At 54.5% G+C, this 13,510-nt stretch overlaps 1 protein-coding gene across 1 annotated transcript; it reads right to left on the reverse strand.

Moving 5' to 3' along the window:
- Positions 1–10,182: 10,182 nt before the first annotated feature.
- On the reverse strand, positions 10,183–13,098 carry LOC147967781 (uncharacterized). Its single transcript, XM_087523251.1, has 4 exons — positions 12,527–13,098; positions 11,888–12,464; positions 10,372–10,606; positions 10,183–10,283 (listed from the first exon to the last, which is right to left on the reverse strand). The coding sequence occupies exons 1-4, from the start codon at positions 13,096–13,098 to the stop codon at positions 10,183–10,185; spliced, it is 1,485 nt and encodes a 494-aa protein (XP_087379377.1).
- Positions 13,099–13,510: the final 412 nt, after the last annotated feature.

Raw genomic sequence — 13,510 nt, forward strand, 5'->3', positions numbered from 1 at the left:
GTGGTTCTCCGGCAGGGCTTCGCCAAGCGCTACGGAGGAGGAGGAGGAGGAGGAGGAGGTGTAGGAGAGGGGGAGGGGCTGCGCCAGGGGAAGGGTGTGGCTGCCCTCTCTCTCCCTCACTATATATAAGGGGGAAGGGGTGGAGGAGGCGCCCTAGGGTTCCCTAGGGGAGGGGCGGCAGCCACAGGGGAAACCCTAGATGGGTTTGGGCGCCCCCACCCCTAGGAAACTTGCCCCCCAAGTCAGGAGGGGTGGCTGCCCTAGGGGAGGCGCCCCCACCTCTCCAAGTTGCGTGAGATGGGGAGGGAGGGACGCTCAGCCCCTTAGTGGGCTGATGTGCCCCCTCCCCTTGGCCCATAAGGCCCCCAAACACTTGCTGGGGCCTCCAAAACCCCTTTCGGACACGCTGGTCATCACCCGGTACCCCCGGAACAATTCCGGAGTCCAATACCCTTCGTCCAATATATCGATCTTCACCTTCGGACCATTCCGGAACTCCTCGTCACGTCCGGGATCTCATCTGGGACTCCGAACAACCTTCGATAACCGCATACTATTTCCCACAACAACTCTAGCGTCATCGAACCTGAAGTGTGTAGACCCTACGGGTTCGAGAACCATGCAGACATGACCGAGACATCTCTCCAGCCAATAACCAATAGCGGGTTCTGGATACCCATATTGGCTCCCACATGTTCCACGATGATCTCATCGGATGAACCACGATGTCGGGGATTCAATTAATCTTGTATACAATTCCCTTTGTCAATCGGTACGTTACTTGCCCAAGATTCGATCGTCGGTATCCCAATACCTCGTTCAATCTCGTTACTGGCAAGTCACTTTACTCGTTTCGTAATGCATGATCCCGTGGCTAACTCCTTAGTCACATTGAGCTCATTATGATGACGCATTACCGAGTGGTCCCAGAGATACCTCTCCGTCGTACGGAGTGACAAATCCCAGTCTTGATTCGTGCCAACCCAACAGACACTTTCGGAGATACCTGTAGCGCACCTTTATAGCCACCCAGTTACGTTGTGATGTTTGGTACACCCAAAGCATTCCTATGGTATCCGGGTGTTGCACAATCTCATGGTCTAAGGAAATGATACTTGACATTAGAAAAGCTTTAGCATAACGAACTACACGATCTTGTGCTACGCTTAAGATTGAGTCTTGTCCATCACATCATTCTCCTAATGATGTGATCCCGTTATCAATGACATCCAATGTCCATGGTCAGGAAACCACGACCATCTATTGATCAACGAGCTAGTCAACTAGAGGCTTACTAGGGACATATTATGATCTATGTATTCACACATGTATTACGGTTTCCGGTTAATACAATTATAGCATGAACAATAGACAATTATCATGAACAAGGAAATATAATAATAACAATTTTATTATTGCCTCTAGGGCATATTTCCAACAGTCTCCCACTTGCACTAGAGTCAACAATCTAGTTCACATCGCCATGTGATTAACACTCATAGTTCACATCGCCATGTGACTAATACCCAAAGAGTTTACTAGAGTCAATAATCTAGTTCACATTGCCATGTGATTAACACTCAATGAGTTCTAGGTTTTGATCATGTTATGCTTACGAGAGAAGTGTCAGTCAACGGGTCTGCAACATTCAGATCCGCGTGTTCTTTGCAAATCTCGATTTCATATTGTAGATGTTGCTACTATGCTCCACTTGGAGCTATTGCAAATGGTTGCTCCACTATATGTATCCGGTTTGCTACTCAGAGTCATCCGGATAGGCGTTAAAGCTTGCATTGACGTAACCCTTTACGTCGAGTTCTTTATCACCTCCATAAACGAGAAACATTTCCTTATTCCTAAGGATAATTTTGACCGCTGTCCAATGATCCAGTCCTGGATCACTCTTGTACCCTCTTGCCAGACACGTGGCAAGGCACATCGCGGTACACAACATGGCATACCGTATAGAGCCTATGGCTAAGGCATAGGGGACGACTTTCGTCCTTTCTCTTTCTTCTGCCGTGATCGAGCTTCAAGTCTTAACTTCACACCTCACAACTCAGGCAAGAACTCCTTCTTTGACTGATCCATCTTGAACTCCTTCAAGATCATGTCAAGGTATGTGCTCTGTGAAAGTCTTATCAGGCATATTGATCTGTCTCTATAGATCTTGATACCCAACATGTAAGCAGTTTTACACAGGTCTTCCTTTGAAAAACTCCATTCAAACAACCATTTATGCTTTCTAGAAATTCTACATCATTTCCGATCAACAATATGTCATCCATATATACCTATCAGAAATGTTGTAGTGCTCCCACTCACTTTCTTGCAAATACAAGTTTCTTGCAAACTTTGTATAAACCCAAATGCTTTGATCGCCTCATCAAAGCGTATGTTCCAACTTCGAGATGCTTGCTCCAGTCCATAGAAGGATCGCTGGAGTTTGCATACCTTTTAGCGTCCTTAGGATTGACAAAAACCTTTTGGTTGTATCACATACAACCTTTCCTCATGGAAACCGTCAAGGAAACTTTGTTTTGCCATCCATGTGCCTGATTTCGTAAATGAAAATGCAGCAACTGCTAACATAGTTCTAACAGACTTTAGCATCGCTATGATTGAGAGAGTCTCATCACAGTCAACTCCTTGAACTTGTCGGAAACTTCTTTGAGACAAGTCGAGCTTCACAAATGGTGACATTACCATCAGCGTCTGTCTTCTTCTTAAAGATCCATTTATTCTCAATAGCTTTCCATTCATCGTGCAAGTCCACCAAAGTCCATACTTCGTTCTCATACATGGATCCTATCTCAGATTTCATGGCTTCTAGCCATTTGTTGGAATCCGGGCCCACCATCGCTTCTTCATAGCTCATAGGTTCATCGTTGTCCAACAACATGACCTTTAAGACAGGGTTAACACTGAGAAGTTGTACACACCCTTGTCGACCTACAAGGTTCGATAGTAATTTGATCTGAAGCTTCATGATCATCATCATTAGGTTTCTCTTCAACTGTCGTAGTTGCCACAGAAACATCTTTCTGTGTTGCGCTACTCTCTGGTTGAAGTGAAGGTTCAACAACCTCATCAAGTTCTATCATCCTCCCTCTCAATTCTTTCGAGAGACTCTTTCTCGAGAAAGGACCTATTCTTAGCGACAAACACTTTTCCCTCAGATCTGAGATATAAGGTATACCCAATCGTCTTGTTTGGGTATTCTATGAAGATACAATTTTCCGCTTTGGGTTCGAGCTTTTCCGACCGAAGCCTATCGACATAAGCATCGTAGCCCCAAACCTTAAGAAACAACAACTTTGGTTTCTTGCCAAACCATAGTTCATACGGTGTCGTCTCCACGGATTTAGATGGTGCCCTATTTAAAGTGAATGTAATTGTCTTTAATGCATAACCCCCAAAAATAGCGGTAGATTGGTAAGAGACATCATACACCGTATCCAATAAGGTTCAATTATGACATTCGGACACACCATCATGCTATGGTGTTCCAGGTGGCATCAACTGTGAAACGATTCCACCTTGTCTTTAGTGATTGCCAAACTCATAACTCAGATACTTTCCCTTTGATCATATCGAAGGAACTTGATCTTCTTGTTACGATGATTCTCAACTTAACTCTGAAATTGCTTGAACTTTTCAAACATTTCAGACTTATGCTTCATTAAGTAAATATACCCATATCTACTCAATTCACCGGTGAAGGTGAGAAAATAACGATATCCACCGCGCGCGTGAACACTCATCGGACCGCACACATCAGCACGTATGATTTCCAACAAGTCACTTGCCCGTTCCATTGTTCCAAAGAACGGGGTTTTAGTCATCTTGCCAAAGAGGCATGGTTCACATGTTTAAAGTGATTCAAAATCAAGTGACTTCAAAAGTCCATTATCATGGAGGTTCTTTCATGCGCTTTACACCAATATGACCTAAGTGGCAGTGCCACATGGAAGTGGTACTATCATTATCAAGTCTACATCTTTTGGCATCAATGTTATGAACATGTGTATAACTACGACCGGGATTCAATAAACCATTCACATTGGGTGCATGACCATAGAAGGTATTATTCATGTAATCAGAATAACCATTATTCTCTGACTTAAATGAATAACCATATTGCAATAAACATGATCTAATCATGTTCATGCTCAACAGAGACACCAATGCAAACAACATTTATCTAGGTTCAACACTAATCCCGAAGGTAGAGGGAGCGTGCGATGGTGATCACATCAACCTTGGAAACACTTCCAACACACATCGTCACCTCGCCCTTAGCTAATCTCCGTTAATTCCGTAGCTTTTGTTTCGAGTTACCAATATTAGCAACTGAACCGGTATCTAATACTCAGGTGCTACTAGGAGTACTAGTAAGGTACACATCAATAACACACATATATCAAATATACTTTTGTTGAAGTTGATAGCCTTCTTATCTACCAAGTATTTGAGGAAGTTCCGCTACCAGTGACCGTTCCCCTAATTGAAGTACTTTGTCTCGGGTTTGGGTTCTTGGGTTTCTTCACTAGAGCGGCAACTGGCTTGCCATTCAAGAAGTTTCCCTTCTTGCCCTTGCCCTTCTTTTAAACCAGTGCTCTTGTTAACCATCAACACTTGATGCTCCTTCTTGATTTCTACCTTTACGGCCTTAAGCACGACGAACAGCTCCGGGATTATCTTCCCTTGCATGTTATAGTTCATCACGAAACTCTAGTAGTTTGGTGATAGCGACTGGAGAACTTTTGTCAATCACTCTCTTATCTGGAAGATTAACTCCCACTTGATTCAAGTGATTGAAGTACCCACACATTCTGAGCACATGCTCACTGGCTGAGCTATTCTCCTCCATCTTGTAGGCAAAGGTCTTGTCAGAGGTCTCAACCTCTCAACACGAGCATGAGCCTGAAATACCAATTTCAGCTCTTTGAACATCTCATATGTTCTATGGCAACGGTGCACAGTTAGGGGGAACACTTTCTTGAAATTTTAGTGAGGGATCATCTTATTTATGCTACCATCGTTCTAAGAAAATAAGATGTCGAGTGGTTGGTGCAACATATGCCAACGGGTGGCTTATCATTGTGGGAGCCAATAAAACATCGCCGGTGCCTGGAAACGGGATAAGGCGAAGACATGCACGCCGGCGGATCTTACCCAACTTCAGGGCTCTCCGTGGAGATAACACCCCTACTGCTGCTCTGTGGGGTCTCCGCATGGTCACTAGATTGACAAGTAGCTACAAGAGGCTCCTTGAGCTGTTTGGTGAAAGGATGAAGAAGGGCAAGGCTTGCCTGCTCCTCCTCTCGTTGCCGTGTTTAAAACTATCCAAAGAGAGATCCCCCCTGCATGGGTGCCCTGGGGGGTTTATATAGGCCTACCCCCCAGGGGTACAATGGTAATCCGGCTGGCCACGGGCCCCAGCCGTCTGTGTCTACGCTGGCTGGCTTCTCCGCCGACCGATGGGCCCGCCGCCTGGTAGGCCCCGCCGACTGCCGGCCTTCTGGTCGACAGGCTGGCCCCACCGCTCGGGAGTCTTGTCGGAGGCTGGTTACTGTTGCCTTGCCTCTGGTGACGAGGGCTTTGTTGTGGTAAGCATGGCTACAGTGCCGTCACGGGGCGGCTCATCACTGTAGCCTTACCTCGTCTTATCTCCTTAATGAGGCACCTCCTTCGAGGGACAGAGCCGGCCGGCTATTGGGAGCTGGCCGTACCCTAGGCCGACTGCGGGAAGCCTGGCCGCCTTTGGGGTCTCCCTCACTGAGGGGCCCACCACCCACGGGTCATACTGACTGCTCGCCATGGGTGATGTCATGATCAACATGGCAACAGTGTCGCGCCGGACAGGTGATGGCCGCCCCGTACGACGCACTCTGGCCATGCGTGTTCCGGGATTCGGGGGTGGCAGGCTTCACTGTAGCAACGCCCCGTCTCGTCGCCGTTATGTGGGCACAGACTCTAAGGGCACGATCTTGGTCGCCTGCTGAGGGGCCGGCTCCTTGGAGTCGGCCTTCTCATGGCCGGCTTCTCGGATCTGTCCTTCTCGTGGTCTTGTTTCTCAAGGATTCCAGGGCTGGGTCGCCTTTCCGCAGCCGACCTGAGAGGTGGCCAGCTGGGGGAAGGCGGCCCCACGTCTTGGACGCTTGGAGGCTCAATCGGCCTATAATTTTTCTGAAGAACCAGGGGAAGCCGGCTAGGCTACCCATGGTTATTTACTCCGACAGTAGTCCCCGAAGCTGGTTGGGCTCCGAGGCAGAAAAAAGACGACGAGGTCAGTCAGCTTCCTATCTTGAGGAGCCGAAAACTGGGAGCCGTCTTTGACTAGGCGTGCCGTCTCCTAGAGATTTCGAAGCTTGAAGGCGGGTACCAGTCGGCGCGCGAGTCAGGCTGCGAGCTGACCGTTCGTCACCAGCGCGCAACGTGGCACCCTACGGCTGGAGGGGCCTGCCAGCCCACGCGCGCGACGGGACGCCGCCGCAGTCCAGGGCCCGCCACTACAGGGCCTCGGCCCACGTGCGGATCTTCTGCAGCCCAGATGGACCGCGCGCCCCCCAGTGGCGGTTTCCGCATGCCGTGAAGGCGCAATAATCGCGGGGCGTGGGGGAGTGGGTGCAGTTAATCCCACGTCCCCCATGCCCTGCCTCCTCGGCTTCACCGCACGAGGCTATAAGTAGGGGGAGAGGAGGGGAGCGCCAGACGCTCGCGCGCTCTCCCTCGCTCTGCCCCCTCCTTCTTCTTCCTCCTCTCTGCTGCCACAGCTACCCGCCACCGCTCGGCCTTCCTGCCAATCTTCTTGGCTTGCCGTCGCTTCGTCGTAGCAGGGTCGCGTGCCTTTCCGCAACACCTTTCTCATCACCGCGCTGTCCCCATGGTGTTGTCGAGCTCCTGGGACGGCTCCAACGTCCATGACAACCACGTCGACTTCCTCCGCCAGCCGCGGCGGCTGCCGGGCGGGGATTTCATGCGGGTCCGCCTTGTGCTGGAGAGGGAGATCTCGCCGGCGCCGGAGGAGGACGAGCGGGTAATCTTCTGCTCGCATTGCCTGCGTGGCTTCGGCCTGCCGGCGAGCGGGTTCCTTCGCTCCTTCCCCGAATTTTATCATCTCCAGCCGCATCACCTTACTCCGAATGCGGTGATGCTGCTGTCGGCCTTCGTCGCCCTGTGCGAGGGTTTTCTTGGTGTCCTCCCCACCCTCGAACTGTGGGGAGAATTCTTCCAGTGCAAGCTTGGCACTGTCGTCGCGGGCGTGCCCGCCCCATGCGGCGCCTTCATCGCCATGCGGAGGACGAGCGATAACAACCCGTTTCCGCCCATCCTGCTGATCCAGTCGGTGAAGCTCTAGCAGAAATCCTACTTCTACGTGAAGAACATCGCTCCGCAAGGCGACTTTGTCAATCTGCCGGCTTAGGTAGCCGGCCTGCCGGCTGGGAGGCAGCCCTCGTGGTCCTTCGGGGCCATGCCGCTGTCTCAGGGTGGGGCCGCCTCCGTTGCACGGCTCCGGGTGATGAAACAGTCGGAGGGTCTGACTGGGTCTGACCTGGTGGCTGTCTTCGTGGAGCGCCGGGGGCTCCCGCTCCAGGGCCGACCTCATATGATCTGCCAGGTGAGCGGCCGCTTCGACCCATGCCGGCTAAGCACCAAGGAGATGCCTCACGCCGAGGTGTCTTACATGGTGAACTACATTTCCAACTGCAAGCTCACCAAGGAGTGGCAGTACGGCAAGGTGCCGTACTCTCGCGCCAATCCTCCGCCGGTGGTAAGTTTCTTTTTCTTGTTTCCTTGTCACCGGGTTCATGATGGCCGACTCCTGACCAGTCGCCTTGTTTTTGGCAGAATCCCATGCTTCCGCCGGCAACCGGGGCTGTGGGGGTGGAGCGCCAGTTCCTCCCCGACCGCACGATGGACGACGTTGACGACCCGGACCTGGGGGCGGCCGCCATGGAAGAAGATGTCGCAGGGGAGGGCGGTGAGGCAAGCGGCTCTGGGCTCGGCGCCGCCTTCGAGGACTGGCTGGATGATGCTGAGGCCGAAGTTGTTCCGCGCCGTCAGCCGGCGCCTGATCATCAAGGCGCGGGCCCATCCGCCGCGCCGGCTCCTCAAGGAGACGCGCAGAAACATCGGGCCGCGTCGACCCACTTCGGTAGTCGGCCAAAAAAGCCCAAGAGTACCGCGGCGGCGACCAAGCGGGACGAGGCGGCCGCGAAGGCGGCCCGCTTCCGCAAGGTGGTGAACCAGCCGCAGTCGGTTTCGGCGTAAGTGTTATTTTTCTTACGCCTTCTTCGGTTGATATCTTTCTAAGCCTTCTTGACTTATCAAACAGGGCCCCACTTTCTCTTGAACGGCTCCTGCCGCCTCCGTAGTCGGACCCGCGGGAGGGTCCTCAAGCTCCCGCCGTGTGGATCCCCGCACCGATCTCCTAGAGGCGACGGAGCGAAACACGTGGGAAGCGCGGGAGGATAGGGAGGCAGAGGAGCAGAGGGCGGCTCGGGAGGCGAGGGAGAAGTCGGCGGAGGCACGGGCCGACGCGGCTGCCAAGGCCCAGTCAGAGGCCGCAACCACGGAGGAGGAGGCGGAGGCCCAGCGGAACCAGCCTCCGCTGCTCTTCATCCCCCTTCGTGCCGCGGCACCCGACATTCCGGTGCCCCCGACGGAGGAGACCCACCGCGGCAGCCGGCGAAGGGGAAGGAGACGGAACCGATGCCGCTGGCTGGAAAGGGTCAAGGTAGCCGGCCCGACGCGCCGCCCGTGCAGCCGACCAAAGGTGTGCCGACTGTCGGGGCGGACCTTGTGGTCCTGTCGCCGTCCCATCGGCGCGCGAATAAGGCGACTTCTGCGCCAGATCCGCACAATGCCGCTGGCGCCGGCCCGTCGGCCCAGGACCTGGAAGCGGCTAGCAATAGCTCGTCCGGGTGGACGCCGGGCGGCGGGACGGCTGTGCTGAACGTGGCGAAGCAGGACGTCCGGAACCTGCTTCAGGCCCAAGCTACCGCGCTGAAGCAGTACACCCAAGAATTTCTCACGACGCGAATGGTGATCCGGGTGAGTCCTTCTGCTCTTCGTTGATTGCTCCTGATTTCTTCCGTGGGGGCGCGTCAGCGCACCCACTGGGTGTAGTCTCCGAGTTCCGAGCCGGCTGCTGAGCATGCGGCTTGGAACTTCTTGGTAGACTCTAATTGCCGTCTTGTTCTTACTTGTATCACTTATGTTATCTGCAGGAGTATCGTAACCTCTGCGCGGCTGCCTTCAACTCCCAGGCCCAGGAGTTGAATCAGAAAACCATCGATCTGACCGAGAGCCGGAGTAAGTGCTTCATTTTTTGTCTCAAGTGGGGGCGCGTCAGCGCACCCACTGGGTGTAGGCCCCGAGATTCGGGCCGACTGCTGAGCAGTCGGGTCGGATCTTTTCCTGACAACTTCTTTCTTCATATCTGTAGGGGCCAATGCTGACTTGAGGAGCCAGCTGAGCGGAGCCCAGACCGCCCTTCGCGCCAAGGAGGCCGAGTGCGCCGCCCTGGCTCAAGAGCGTGACCGCCTGGCCAAGAAGTTGGCCGACCAGCAGGAGAGCCACAAGGCGGCCCTGAAGGCGGCGCAGGACAGCGAGGCCGCCCTCAAAGCCGAATACGAGACCGAGGCGGCGAACTGGGCCGAGGCCAGGCAGGTGCTGAGTCAAGGCTACAGCCGGGTAGAAGACTTAATCGACGGTGGGCCGCCTTCTTCATCGTTTCTTTGCCTGCCTCCTACTATCTGGTTCGTCTTTTGACTCTGTGCTACTGCTTTCTTCTTTGTGCAGATTACTTTCCCGGTTACTCTACTGCTGCCACCCAAGCCATCGAGGCCTACCCGACGCGAGACGGCAGGAGGGGGCTGAGGTCGCACCGGGTGCCAGCCGGTCACTTGAGGAGCAGCTTCTGGCGCTTCAAGCCCGCCTGCAGCCGGCCCATCGCATGCTCCGCCGTCTTCAGCGCGCCGGGGTGCAAGTGCTGGCCGCCCTCTGGCCCGACGAGGTGATCCCGCGCACCCCGAGTTGGACCGCCGACTGGCTGGAGGTCGCAGTTGGCCGCTTCGAGGCTCGGAAGGCGTCAGCGGCCCGGTCCGGTGCTGAGCGGGCACTGGAGTTCGTCTGAGCTTGGTATCCTGGGCTGAACTTAGACCAGCTGAGCACCTAGCGGCAGGAGGCTGACGAGGAGCTGGAGGCGGTGCGGCCGGCTATCATCCAGCGCACCTCGTCGATCGCCGAGTACACCGACACCAGCGCCTTTGCCCCTGAGGTGGATGACACCGGCGTCGCTCAGCCGGAGGAGTGGTTCGGGCTGAACCCGGTAGAAGGTGAGGACTCGGCGGAGGAGATTGCCTCCAGTGATGAGGGCGAAGGGGAAGAGGGGGAGGATGGTGAAGACGCTGCGCCGGACGGTGAAGCGACCAGCCCACCTCAGCCTGATCGTTCCTCTAGCAACGATGCCGAGACTCGCCAGCCGGTCACTCCTCCAGCCGGCACTGCCAACCCCACCAACCTGCCCAACTCGCCCGTCGTTCCCCTGGCTTGATCCGCCGTCCTTGCTTTCCTGCTTGTTACTCTTTTGAACAATCTTTAAATTTGCGCAGTTCCACCCACTGGGGGTGTATTCAGACTATGTTTAATGCGTGCCTTTCAAAGGTCTTTTGTGTAAATATTATGCATGTGTTTGGCTTCCGTTCATGTTTGCTTTTCATCCTTTTGGCTTTTTCCTTTGCCGCCTTTCCTTGGCCGCTGCCTTCCCAGCCGGACAGCTGCTCTGTAGTCTGTGGCTGGAGAAGGACTTGGTTGTTTTGGGAAGGCGAGTACTTGAGCTTTCTTAGATTGCAGCAAGGTGAACGGGAAGCCGGCCAGCCGGCTTCTTTGGTAGCCGGCTGGCGGGGCGGGAGGCCGGCTCGTGTTATATAAGTTCGTTGGTCCTTAGCCGTTTTTCGTGTGGGCATCCTTTCCCACCCTTGGCTCTTGCCAGTCGGACAGTCGATTCTTCGAGCTGCAACTTTTGGCAAGAGGAGCCTTGGGTGCCGGCACACTACTTGTCTGATTGCAGGCAGAACTTTATATATAACTTAAGGCGGCGAGTCCCCGGGCCGACTGGCCAGGCTACTTTTTAACTGTAAAATCTTCGGAGGAGATTGGCGTTCCATGGTCGTTCCGACTCCTTGCCAGAATCATCTCTCTTGCGTGCCTTCGGCTTCTGCACGTCGATTAGGTAGTAGGAGTCATTGCCTAGAGCTCTGCTGATGACGAAGGGGCCCTCCCAAGGGGCCGAGAGCTTGTGCTGGCCGGCTGTTCGCTGGATCAGCCGGAGCATGAGATCGCCCTCTTGGAAGGATCTTGGCTTGACTTTCCGGCTGTGGTAGCGGCGCAGACCCTGCTAATAGATGGCGGACTGGCTGAGGGCTAACAGCCGGCCCTCTTCCAGCAGGTCGACGCCGTCTTCACGTGCTTCCTTGGCCTCCGCCTCCGTGTACATGGTGACCCGAGGTGAGTCAAACTCGATGTCAGTTGGGATGACCACCTCGGCGCCATATACAAGGAAGAAAGGGGTGAAGCCGGTTGACTTGTTTGGGGTAGTGTGCAAGCTCCAGAGGACGGCCGGCAGCTCATCGAGCCAACAGTCGGCCAAACGCTCCAGTGGCACGACCAGTCGGGGCTTGATGCCGGAGAGGATGAGGTCGTTTGCTCGCTCGACCTGGCCGTTTGACTGCGGGTGGGCGACGGACGCGAGGTCTAGCCGGATGCCGTGTGTTGCGCAGAAACGTGCCAGTGCTCCCTTTGCAAAATTTGTGCCATTGTCGGTGATGATGCTGTGCGGTATGCCATACCGGGTTGTGATATCTGCGATGAACGTTACAGCAGTCGGCCCATTCAGCTTCTTGATCGGCTTTGCTTCGATCCACTTGGTAAATTTGTCCACATCGACGAGTAGATGTGTCATGCCGCCGCGTGCCGTCTTGAATGGGCCCACCATGTCCAGCCCGCAGACGGCAAAAGGCCAGGTGAGGGGGATGGTCTTGAGTGCGGAAGCCGGCAGATGTTGCTTGGAACTGAAAACTTGGCACCCTTTGCAGTGTTTGACTAGCTCCTTGGCGTCGTCCAAAGCAGTCGGCCAGAAGAATCCATGGCGGAAAGCTTTGGCGACGAGTGATCGTGAGGCCGCGTGGTGGCCGCATTCGCCTTGGTGGATGTCCTTGAGGATTGTTATGCCCTTCTCTGGCTCGACGCAGCGCTGGAAGACTCCAGTGACACTGTGCCTAACAAGCTCTTGGTTTACTATTGTATATGCTCCGGCTCGGCGTTGAACTTGTCTTGCCGAGATTTCGTCCGTTGGCAACTCTCTGTTTACTAAGAAGTTGAGGATGGGCTGGGCCCATGATGGAGCTGTGACTTCTTCTATTGTCAGAACAGCTACTGTGACCAGGGCGGGTGGGCTGGGTGGTGAAGAGTTGGAGTCGGCCACCGCATGTTGCGTCGATGCAGTCCCCGGGCCAACTGCAGTAGCCCCCGGGCTGAGTTCCGAAGTCCCGAGCCGGGTGCGACTACGGCAGTCCCCGAGCCGCCTGTCGAAGTACCCGAGCCGCCTGCTTGGTTCTCCAAGTCGGATCCGACTGCGTCAGGGTCAGGCGGCACGAAGATGGAACCAGATTCTGGAGACGGCTTGGTAGACGGCTTGAGGAGGCGGCGGAGAGAAACACCGGCTGGTATAGCTTGCCGGGTGGAGCCTACTCGTGCCAGGGCATCTGCTTGCATGTTGTCGGCGTGTGGTACATGAAGGAACTCGCATCCTTCAAAATATCCACTGGTTTGCTGAACGAGGAAGCGGTAGCTCGCCATGTTCGCGTCCTTGGCGTCCCAGTCGCCAGATGACTGCTGGACCACCAAATCCGAGTCACCATAGCACAGGATCCGACGGATGCCGAGCTCCTTAGCTAGCCGGAGCCCGTGTATGAGCGCCTCGTACTCGACCACATTGTTGGAGGAGGCAAAATGAATTTGCAATGTGTACTTGAGCTTGTCGCCCTTGGGGGAGGTGAGGATGATGCCGGCTCCCAAGCCGGTGTGCATCTTGGACCCATCGAAGTGCATCCGCCAATGAGTGTAGTCGGGGGCTGGTGGCAGGTACTGGGTTTCGGCCCAGTCGACGAGGAAGTCGGCCAGTGCTTGGGATTTAATGGCGGTGCGGGGCTGGTAGAAGATCGTGTAAGGAGCCAACTCAATGGCCCATTTTGCCACTCGGCCGGATGCATCCCAGCTGCCTATGATCTCGGCGAGCGGGGCAGTACATACGACTGTGATGGGGTGCTCTTGGAAGTAGGGCTTGAGCTTCTTGGCAGCGAAGTACACACCGTAACACATCTTTTGGTAGTGTGGGTAGTTCTGCTTCGAGGTGGATAACACTTCGGTTAAATAATATACCGGCCTCTGGACCAGCTGAGCTCGGCCTTCTTCTGGGCGCTGGACCATGATAACTGTGCTG

Source organism: Triticum urartu, chromosome 5A (assembly GCF_056163025.1).
Source record: "Triticum urartu cultivar PI428250 chromosome 5A, HENAU_Tu73, whole genome shotgun sequence".
Classification (NCBI taxonomy): domain Eukaryota; kingdom Viridiplantae; phylum Streptophyta; class Magnoliopsida; order Poales; family Poaceae; genus Triticum; species Triticum urartu.

Excerpts from the sequence above, each read along its gene's own strand:
- LOC147967781 (XM_087523251.1), bottom strand. The coding sequence starts at position 13,098 with ATGCACACCGGCTTGGGAGCCGGCATCATCCTCACCTCCCCCAAGGGC. Across the intron at positions 12,465-12,526 it reads TCAGCCCGGGGGCTACTGCA|CCCACCCGCCCTGGTCACAG; the intron begins GTTGGCCCGGGG and ends TTCACCACCCAG. Across the intron at positions 10,284-10,371 it reads CTTCGCCCTCATCACTGGAG|GGGCAAAGGCGCTGGTGTCG; the intron begins GCAATCTCCTCC and ends CATCCACCTCAG.